The 11,574-nt window shown below is 38.2% G+C and overlaps 1 protein-coding gene across 2 annotated transcripts; it reads right to left on the bottom strand.

The window, feature by feature from the left end:
- Positions 1–4,348: 4,348 nt before the first annotated feature.
- Positions 4,349–9,209, bottom strand: FGFBP1 (fibroblast growth factor binding protein 1). Of its 2 annotated transcripts, none has more exons than XM_077280024.1 (2): positions 8,984–9,209; positions 4,349–6,503 (listed from the first exon to the last, which is right to left on the bottom strand). In XM_077280024.1, exon 2 carries the CDS (start codon positions 6,495–6,497, stop codon positions 5,826–5,828), a length of 672 nt encoding a protein of 223 aa, XP_077136139.1. In that variant the 5' UTR covers positions 6,498–6,503; positions 8,984–9,209; the 3' UTR covers positions 4,349–5,825. The 2 variants fall into 2 exon arrangements, with proteins under 2 accessions (XP_077136139.1, XP_077136138.1); XM_077280023.1 differs by having other exon boundaries at positions 4,349–6,506; positions 8,984–9,201.
- Between the last annotated feature and the right edge of the window lie 2,365 nt (positions 9,210–11,574).

Genomic DNA, 11,574 nt, shown 5'->3' with positions numbered 1-11,574 from the left:
CTTCCATGTTCAGAAATGTGCTCCATGATTACTTTAAACTGTTTAGGGGATGAATCTTAACATGCATGGCAGTCTAGGTTTGTGATTTGAAACCCTCACCATCTCTCATGTTCTCAATGGTCATGTATCACAATAACCTGAATAAAGAGGTTACTGCTCCCAGGCAGATCATGATCAGTCTATATTGATTTATGTAAATGGTCAGTTAAGGCGTTGTCTGAGATTTTTACATTGATGGCCTATCATAGAATGTTACAGTTGGAAGGGATCTCCAGGGTCATCATGTCCAACCCCCTGCTCAATGCAGGATTCACTAAACACTCTCAGACAGATGTCTGTCCAGCCTCTATTTGAAGACTTCCATTGAAGGGGAACTCACCACTTCTCGTGGCAGTCTGTTTCACTCATTGATGACCTATTGATGATTTATCCTTAAGATAGGTCATCGATATCTGATTGGTAGGGGTTCACTACCCGACACTGCTGCCAATCAGCTCTTCCTGGTGCTGGCAGGGGCCGGAAGTGCTCAGATGCGGAGCTGCACAACTCCATCAATGAGAATAAAGAGGACTAAGGAGTATAACGGGTATCAAAATTTATTAAATGTACAAAAAGGTAAATACACCTAAACTCTATAGATATAAGACAAGTATCAAATACGTACAAAAATGCATAAGGACAGAACATGGAAACAAAGTTCCCACCGGTGAGCGGTGCCCTAAGGAAAATTAAATACGTAAGCACTGATAGAAAATGTACCTATACAACCGCGGGGCACACTCTGTTAAATATCATATAATAAAGCGACATTGATTCGCTAGTCATGCTCCATAGCGAGGGTGTGCTTACCGCGATAAAAGATGGGCGATCCAGGACACCGGGTGGGACCAGGAGAGAGGTCTCTCCTGGTCCCACCCGGTGTCCTGGATCGCCCATCTTTTATCGCGGTAAGCACACCCTCGCTATGGAGCATGACTAGCGAATCAATGTCGCTTTATTATATGATATTTAACAGAGTGTGCCCCGCGGTTGTATAGGTACATTTTCTATCAGTGCTTACGTATTTAATTTTCCTTAGGGCACCGCTCACCGGTGGGAACTTTGTTTCCATGTTCTGTCCTTATGCATTTTTGTACGTATTTGATACTTGTCTTATATCTATAGAGTTTAGGTGTATTTACCTTTTTGTACATTTAATAAATTTTGATACCCGTTATACTCCTTAGTCCTCTTTATTCTCATTATTTATATGGAGTGGGTGGCCTATTTCATAGGCCCTGGGCCTTTTTTCCACTACGTAGTGTAAATCAGCCCCTTGTTTTTTCTAATATGCGTTCTGGTTGTGTGTTAACAACTCCATCAAGTGTATGGTGGCTTCGGACGGGTATTGCATGTCCACCCCCTATTCAGATCAAGAAAGGGCGGATATGCACTAGTCAATAGTGACTGCAACATCTAGATGATTAGACAGAGGGAGAGAGCTCCCTCTGTTACCCATCGCCACCCTTTGCCCTGTGTTGATGGGCTGCAATGGCAGCTGGGCACCTAACAGTGACCCCCATTGTCTGTGATCTTAGTAATGTTATAAGCTAGCTGATAGAATCAATAATATACTGACGGGCATAATACAAATACACTGTAATACAGAAATATTACAGTGTATACTATAAGAACGATCAAGCTCATTAAATTTCAGAATCCCTCAGTGATACTACAATTTTGAGTTAAAAACAAAAATAGTAATTAAATATTTAAATTTATAATTAAAAACCAAACTAATACAAAACTGTTACGGTATTTACATTATAAAATGCTTTTGTAAATAAAAAAATAGAAATAAAAATTGATTAAAAAAATGTTGTACCCCAAAATGGCACAAAAAAACAACAAGCCCTAAATAACACAGCTCAGTAAAAAACAAAAATTAGATGTCTTAAAATGATGCAACATATGTAACTGTGGCAGAATTGCTGTCAAATGTACCCCAAAGTAATACCAATAAAACTTCAATTCATTCTACAAAAAGTCAGCTCTTGCACTGCTTTGTTGATGAAAAAAAAAATCTTTAGATAAGCTGTTTTTCTTGTATAAAAGTGATAAAACACAAAAACTTAATTGAGACTGGCATTTCGTACTCCAGTGTTATTTAGTGGCATGCAGGAATAAGATGCGCCAAATTTGGCGCATGAGCTCGCCACCAATGTTATTCCACTCGGGGACAGGTGTAACATTTCTGTCCCAATGTACACTGCCAACAATGATTAATTTGATGGGCCAACCTAGTCACGCCCTGTCCTGCATCGGCTCCTCCCCGACTCTGCTCATTTTTGAGGGGCTGCCCAAAAATGGCTTTTAACACCAAAATTGCAAAATGTTTGCCCAACTCTTCATTGGGTAAAAAAAAGTGTGACTTTTCAAAGCGTTATACACCAGTTATCTGGCATGAACACTTTGATGTCGGGACCAATATTCTTGGTGTCGCCATAATCGTGGCAAAGTGCAGGATAAAGATAATATATGATGAATATTGCAAAATTTATCAAGCACAGTACAATGATGGAATTGCTTTTTTCAACCAATTTTCTGAACGAGTTAACAAAGCTGAAGCCCTGATCCATGATTGCTGTTTCCTTGCTTTTTTGGAGTATTTTGCTCTATATTAGTGGCTTTAGGCTATGTGCACACGTTCAGGATTTCTTGCAGAAATTTCCTGAGCAAAACCGGACATTTTCTGCAAGAAATCCGCATGCGTTTTTACCGCGTTTTTGGTGCATTTTTGAGGATTTTTCCGGAGGTTCCCAATGCAATAATATAGTGGGAAATCCGCAAAAAAATCCACAAAATTAATTAGCATGCTGCGTTTTTTACCGCGATGCGTTTTTTACGTGGAAAAAAAAGCATCATGTGCACAAAAATTGCAGAATGCATTCTAAATGATGGGATGCATAATGTATGCGTTTTTATAGCGTTTTTATTGCGAAAAAACGTGAAAAAAAACACCAAAAAATCTGCAACATGTGCACACAGCCGAAGTGTTTCAACCTTATTTTATGTTTTGTGCCACTTTTTAAGTTGTCTTTCTTTTAGAAAACTTTTTGATATTGCCTTGACAACTTTACTTTCCAACTTTGCATTTACAGATTCAAAAAACGCAATTTTTACCAAATGCCGCATTTTGTTGTTTTTTTTTAACACATCTCACTCCAGTCCCTGCCTTGCATAAGTCTACTGGTGGAGTTTTCAATTTGCCACATTTTTGCAAAGGATTTCTGACTTTTGGCACTAAAACAAAAAAATATTCACAAATTTGGTTAAAAATATTAAGACGATTTTACTTTTTGCACCAAACTCATAAACCCGTGTTAAAAAAAAAACATCAGTGAAAGCCACAAGACAAAAAAAAGAGCGGCTTCAATAAATCCCAAATGAAATGATGAATCGGGTCCACAGTGTGTATAACTTATATGTGCTGCAAAAAAAGGTGCCGTTGAAAAATAGAACTCGTTCTGGAAAATAACAACTCCTTAGATTAAAAGGGTTTTCTAACTTTCTAAAATCAAACCAGAATCACATCTGTTCACCAGTTATTTGTGCTACTTTCATTGCTTACATAGTACCTTCAGTTTGTACCGGATTTGTTCTAAATGCACACCGCATTAAACAGGACACTAATATGTTAACAATACATAAAAACATAATAAAACCAAAGAAACAAGTTTTTCTTTTTGTTAACTTTTTATTTACAAATGTAAAGGGGGGATTCAACTAAAAATTGGTTTCACATACCATATATACTGTACTTTTTACAATAGTTTTATCTCTCACATTGAAGACAGAGAGGCAATTGAAGCAAACATAACAGAGTAAAAAATAAATCTCAATAATATATCTCAAAAATAACATGTATAAATTAATCGTGGTAATTGCCTAAAGAAGTGGCCTTAAGAGTAGACCTAATCCTGTATTTTACATATTATTATTAATATTATTAATACATAATTATTATTATGTATTAATAGTTTATTATTATTTTTGTCTCATGTATGTACTATTTTGTGTATTTTTTGTATTATGTATTACTGTACCTTCTGTAGCTGTAAAAGCAAGGACACTTTGGAATTTAAGAATTTAACATATATTAAATATTTTTACTAAACGTAATAATATCTAGTTATAACATGTGTATATGTATATATATATATATATATATATATATATATATCCGTGTGTGATAACTTTCAGTGCTTTCTTTTTTTATCTTTATATTCAATGAAATTATACTGTAATTAAATGGATATTCTTCATCTTCATAGATAGGTATCGTTTAGTAGTGTTTGGAAGAACAAGCGCTTTAGGCCTCTTTCACACGTGCGTTTTCCAGCTTCCGTCACAATCCATCGTTTTTTGTGAATGCAGGATCCTGCATTTTCCCATAGACTTGTATTAGCAACGGATTGTGACGGATGGCCATCCGTTTCATCCGTCGTGCACTGGATCCGTCGGAAAATAGCGGTCCGTCTTGCGGAGAAAACGTTCAGAGGAACGTTTTTTGTGCATGTTGGAAAATCGCTCAGCGACGGGTCCTGCGCTGCCCGTCGTCAGCTACAATGGAAGCCTATGGACACAGGATCCGTCGCTGACCGTCACAGAGGAATCCAGCGACGTATCACGTTTTTCCCCTGTGAGCATGCCCGGAAAGAATTTCAAGTCCGGGAAAAATCTCTCTTTCTCTCTCTCGTCCCCAGATATGATTACCGGCAATTTCTCCATTGAAATTGTGGCAACAGCACAAACGACGCATCCGTCATCACACACGTTTTTCACGATTTTCGTAACATACGTCGACACGTCATTTTACTGCACAACGATGTACAGCAGACGACGCAAGTGTGAAAGAGGCCTTAGCAATTTACTGTTTAGTAACATTTTTAGCCGTTCTTGAAATGTTATCACTTTTCTTTTGTATACAGCTGGTTGCCCAGGTGACCGACCAACACTGCTGTCTAGCAGCAGTTGCCAAGCATGCTCAGTGCTTACAAGCACTTTTCTGTTATCCTTGTAAGCACTCCTTTAAAGCTGGCTGGAGCGCACCCTTACCGCCTAATCCCGGCTAGTTTCAGCGCAGTGCTTACAAGCTAGACAGCAGCGGTGGTCGGTCTCTTAGGCAACAAGCTGCAAAAGAAAAGTGTTATCTCCAGAACAACTGCAGATTTTAATTAACAGTAAATAGCAAAACTATCCAATAAAACACATCTATAAAGATTCTTTACGGTACATATAGGCTTGCTATTTATTGTAAAGTAGAAGAGGAATCTCATACCAGTTCTCCATAGTCTTGGTAAAATTGTGGCACCTGCAGAGAAAGCTCTGCTCAAGTTCAAACCTTTTATGGGGAAGGTTCCTTTTGTTAATCGGAGTTGTGTCCCCTTCCTATCCATGAGAAATGGCAGCCTCTAGTCCCTCCTCTAGGAATATGCACAGATGAGTGTTACAGTCCCCTAGTGGTATACCTATATAACATATAAAGTTAACCAACCATAGTAAAAAAAAAAATTCTTTATTTTATAAAAAGAGAAAACATAAAAAAATATAATTTATAGTAGTGTAGTGATGAATCAGTTCTTTTCATTTTTACCAGTCCACAGATTAGATAGTTGATTCATTGGGTACAATCGGTATCCAGTGAACAATCCAGAAAAGACATGTCAGAGAAATCTGGAAAATACTTTTGACTTACAATTTTAAATATAGAAGTACATTTATATAACAACAAAAATAAAAGAGAATAAAAATAATTAATATTAACAAAAAACTATTATTTTTGCTTAACAACTTTTGCCTTGAACCATTGAGAAGAAGAATGAGCACAGCGAGCTCCATGAGTTTCCACAGTACTCCTTAGCTAACCTTTGCTTCTCAAGCACATCTGCATCCTCCACACAGTCCTGTGCTGGTTCAGTTGATGGTTTGGACCCTTCTTTGTGTTCATGGCTTGGTACCGGCACGTCAGGCGGGAGGTAACTTAGGTGTGCCTCTGGTGGTCCTTTCTTGCATTCCTTTGACTTAAGGACAGCTTTGTGGTCCCGACAAAGGTTCTTCTGTTTTCTCAGAGCCCGAGTGATTTGCTTCCAGTAAGACTTCTGATTTGCAACATAGTTTGGACATGCTGTAGGGTTTCCTCCATAGGCGCAGGATACTTTTGTTTCTCCTTTTGCACACTCCACATTGACAGCCACCGTCTCAGTCCCAGATACAGACCATGTACATTCTGCTTTGTCTTTACTGACAAATTTTCCATGAAGTTGAAGTGAGCCTTTCCCTCCTTTGGCTCCTCTCTGTTTTTCTCCATTACGAGTGGGAGATTTTTGGTTTTCTTCTCTACCTGCCCCTTTCTGTCTGTCTTTTTTTCCTTCTTTTTGTTTATTTCCTTTCACCAAGAGAAGCTGGAAAATCAAGAGGCTCGCCACAGTGAGCAGGGCAAAGTTTTTCAGCTTCATGATGTGCTGCTAATAAAAAATAGAAAACATGACATAATTAATATAAATGGCAGAAAAGAAATGCTTCATGTTAGCCCAGAAGAACATTACAGAGATGATTATTATGATTATTATGCTTATGTATGCCGGATGGGACCTTACAGGGGAATTCCAAAAAAAACAAACTACTGGTTATGATATATGGAAAAAGATCACTTTGGTTAAAATTGTAATCTGAAACCATCATTGATGTGTAGAGGAAAAGTTCTCTTATTCACATGTGATGTCAGGTTTATGTCAAAACTAGAAGCTGACCACTTTTCTTCAATTTGCTGATCCGGTTTTTATCCCTGTGTGTCCATTTAATGAAAGGCTACTGTTGATACATCAATATGAAAAATGCCAATAGTGCAATAAGCAACAATGCCCTCAATACCTTCAATAAATGCATTAATATGTCCCTGACATTTGTATTGTTGTTATTACTTACTATGTGTCTAGATGGAAAACTATAAATGCAGTCATTAGATATATATAGGGTGAGCCAGAAGCAACAACATGATTTGACTAAATTACCTGAATGATAAGTATATTGGCCAAACTTGTGAAAGATCAGTGCTGCGTTCCCTCACCCCGACGCGCGTTTCTCCTCGCTTCTTCCTGGGGGAAGGGGATGTATGTCTCATCTTTCACAAGTTTTGCCTGTATACTTACCATTCAGTTAATTTATTGAAATAATTTTGTTGCTTCTGGCTTACTGGCTTACCCTATATATCGAATGTCTGCATTTATAGTTTTCCATCTAGATACATAGTAAATAATAACAATGATAAACATAATAGGGACATATGAATACATTTATTGAAGGTATTGAGGGCATTATTATTTATTGCACGATTGCCACTTGTCATATTGAGGTGTCAACAGCAGTCTTTTATTAGATTCTTCTAGGGGTCATATTATATCATAAATAATATTCTTTATTATAGCTTCTGCTGAATATTCATGTTTTCCTTACCTCTAAATGCTGTATTTTTGTGTATCTCATGATGAACTAAAAAGGCATTTAATTCCATATACCATATTAATTTATTGCAATTTTTGTATAAAATAGTTTATTTTTCTATTGTGCCTATATTTATACTACTTACAAAGATTTTTTCCTTACATATGGGGATATGATCAAGATTTTTGTTTGAGGAATCTTTTACAATTATTCTGCATGTTGTGTTTTTTGTGTTTTGTTTTATTTGCAATAATTAATAAAGAATTCAGTCGTACAAATACTTCTTGACCCTTATGAAGATTTATTGTTATAGGGGTCATCATGGATCTGAACTTTCTATTATTGTAAATTAACCAGAACATTTTTATTTTATTTATTTTTTGCCCTTTCATTCTGAGAATCACTGGTGGCCAAATTACAAACTGCACCAATGCCCCAAATCAGCAAGATTTTACCCTGACAAGTCTAGTGAGTTAAATTGTCACTGATAGAGATGTAAGCGGGGGCTCCACAGGTCGTGCTGATTTATAATAGTCCACCCATTGCGTTAATATTGTAACATGTCACTTTGTCGCCTTTTGAGCTCATGGAATAAAGATAAATGAGGATCGAAATCCATTGAATTGCACTTTACAAAGGATTCAATCTGGTTGACATCTATCTGAAGTGTGACTCAAGCAAGGGAAAGTGGAATCACGCAATGACATGACTCACTTCACAATCCTGTTCCGGACTTAAAGACCTATTACCTTTACTGACTCATCTGCTTTAGTACATTTCTCATGAAATAATAATTTTCAGACATTTTTTTCTCCATTATTCCTCTTAGAAACGTATAAAAAATAATACACAAGTGGCAGGTAGCATTTCTCTGGTCTGCGGGGTGTAACACTTCACAGTTCAACCCAATCAGTCCAACGTTGGACTGTGTAGAAACAGCAGTCAATGTATTCCTTAATTTCTAGGAATAGCAGAGGAGCAACACAGGGATCTAAGAAAATATGTTTACAAATTGTTATTTCGTGGGGAATACACAGATAGAGACCACGCTCACATGTTCAGTATTTGGAAGCCAAATCCAGGAGTGGAACACTAAGAGGGAAAGTAGAATAGAAACACGTCACCACTTCCGTATTTTTGACCCACTCCTGATTTTGGCTTACAAATAGATGTAAAATACTGATTGAATAATGAACATGGCCTTAATCTTCTTTCATCCCTAATTTGCATGAGCGGTCCAAATCAATTGATGTTGGGACAATATTGAGAAATGCAACTCTTAGGGTCATACTTGGCCCGTAATGTTTGGTTAGTTATCCGGACATCTAGCAATACAGGTTTGTTTTTTACTTCAACCAACCCTTTAAATAATAATAAATCATCTAAGTTATATTTTTCCTCTCCATTATATGCTAATATTTTGTTGGCCTATTGGTATGTCGAGAACAATGACATGCTATCAGGAAATGACTGTAGAGAGCTATCTCATCATCACGCATACCTTGTGGATTGAAGATTTCCTCCTCGGATGTCTTCTGTTGCACTGTTGTGTCACATGTGTTGCTAGTTGTAAATGAGAGGTATTTATAAAGTGTGGAGGACACACCTAAGCTCAGGATTACGACACAGTCTTCCAATATTTGTCTCAATAGACTCTTATGGGGACACACCTCCTGGATGTAGGCCAGTGTAAGATATGATACCTGACAACCGTAATACTGCATTTCCTTTTGTTGTTTCATTGTTCTTTGCCAAACACCCTGCTCTGCAATTACTGCCAGGAAGCCTTTCATGTCTCCATACTAGTATAAGCCCTCGTTCGGGCTCTCGCTGTAACGCAGGCATCCTCGCTATGTAGGAGAGCTGGTTTTCTTCTTCTGTCCGCACACAATGTCTTATACTAATGCGTTTAGACTTGTTTTTTTGTGTGTTATCAGACTTATGGAGAACATAAAATCAGTTAATCTCTGCGTCCCATTCCGCTCAGCCTTAGGATATTTCATGGGTAATTCTGTAATACTTATACATTTTCATCCCTCGGTAACGAGATATAGTTCTAGAGGTCACCGTTACAGAGTGATCTATTTCAAGTGTTTATTTCTGTTAATGTTGATGATTATGGCACAGCCAATGAAAACCCGAAAGTCATTATCTCAGTAAATTAGAATACAGTTAGTCCTCGGGTTACAACGGTCTCGAGTTACATCGTTTCGTGGTTACAACGCTTTATACAAAGCCTCGTTTCGACTTACACGGTTTGCGTCGTAAGTCGAACTACATGCAATAGAGTCCAGTACTGTACACTGTACCCGGTTACACGAGGAAAACGAGTCTCCTGCACGCCATAACACCCTAATTATGTAGGGTACTGTGTTAGGATAGGTGTTTGGATAGGCTAAGTGTTTGCAGTACTGTACTGTTATTATGGTACAGTACTGTATGAATGTATGGTCCGACTTACATCAAAATTCGGTTTACGACGCCGTGTAAGAACGGATCAACGACGTAAGTCGAGGACTACCTGTACTTTATAACACCAGCTTGAAAAACAATTTTAAAATCCGAAATGTTGTCCTACTGAAATATATGTTCAGTAAATGCACTCAGTGCTTGGTTGGGGCTCGTTTTGCATCAATTACTACATTAATGCGGCGTGGCATGGAGGAGATCAGCCTGTGGCGCTGCTGAGGGGTTATGGAAGCCCAGGTTGCTTTGATAGCAGCCTTCAGCTCGTCTGCATTGTTGGGTGTGGTGTCTCTCATCTTCCTCTTGACAATTCTTTACGGGGTTAAGGTCAGTCTTCCTGAGTTAAAACATTAATATTGTTGTTTCTAAATGATTATGAACTTGTTTTCTTGGCATTATTTGAGGTCTGAAAGCACAGTTTGTTTGTTTTTTAATTTTGACCATTTCTCCTTTTCAGAAAAAAAAAATACTACATTTATTGCTTGGAAATTTGGAGACATGTTGTCAGAAGTTTATAGACTAAAACAACACTTTATATTTTACTCAAAAATATACCTATAAAGAGAAAAATCAGACAAACTGAACATTTTGCAACGGTCTCCTAATTTTTGCCAGAGCTGTATATTACAGTAATACCTGGGATGTTGGATCGTTTTTTCCTTTTCTTTGTTTTTGATATTATAGCAGCAATTTATCCCATTATAAACTAAGTCCCCTACATGCATATTATCATATGTAAGGGACAGAATGAAACATCTCGTGATTTACTTTTCATAGACTCCATGGTAATCAGTTTCTCCACATAAAATATATAATGTTGGTTGATTGATAGCGTGGATTTGTAATACGGCCAATGGCATCAGCCCTTGAAGCATACCTCCAATGAAAAATAAAAACGTCACCTTTGGATTGTGAGCCCCAATGGGGAGAGTGATGATGTCTGTAAATCACTGTTGTATATGATGGCTGCATATAAATAAGTAAAATTAATAAACGTCCAATAATTTTGTTGACATATAAAGTATTTGTTTTTGATTTTTTTTATCACCTTTTATTCTATTTACCGTATTTTTCCGACCATAAGACGCACTTTTTTTCCTCCAAATTTGGGAGGAAAGTGTGGGTGCGTCTTATGGTACGGATGTAGCATGTGGGGAGGGGGGCAGCAGCGAGTGGGATCGCACTGTTATCCCACTTCAGAATGTCCCCGCTTCAGCGCTGGGAAAACCATGTGGTCCCGATGATTAAATGCAGTGAATATTCATTAGCGGCTCCCCGCCCACCTATCAGCTGAGCGGTGAGCCGGGAGCAGCAAATGAATACTGCACTTAAGCAGGGACACGCATGGCTTCGTCAGCGCTGATTGCTGCAGCAGCTGGGGAGATCTGTGTGTCCGGGGAGGAGGAGGCAGCAGCAGCAGGGGCCAGGGGAGAGGAGATCGCTGTATACCTGCCTGCCATGCCTGGATGCCGAGTGCTGTGCACAAACAGGACCTGTGTGATGTCAGGAGTGGGCAGGCTGGAGCATCACATGGCAGCACAGAGCCCTCCCTCTTCTTGACATCATCACAGGTCCTTCAGGCTCCCCACTAGAATCTGCAGCTTCCTCATAACCTGTGCTGTGGAA

Source organism: Ranitomeya variabilis, chromosome 1 (genome assembly GCF_051348905.1).
Source record: "Ranitomeya variabilis isolate aRanVar5 chromosome 1, aRanVar5.hap1, whole genome shotgun sequence".
Taxonomy (NCBI): Eukaryota; Metazoa; Chordata; class Amphibia; order Anura; family Dendrobatidae; genus Ranitomeya; species Ranitomeya variabilis.
The sequence above is the reverse complement of the archived record's forward strand: the minus strand, read 5'-3'. Positions and strand labels throughout refer to the sequence as shown.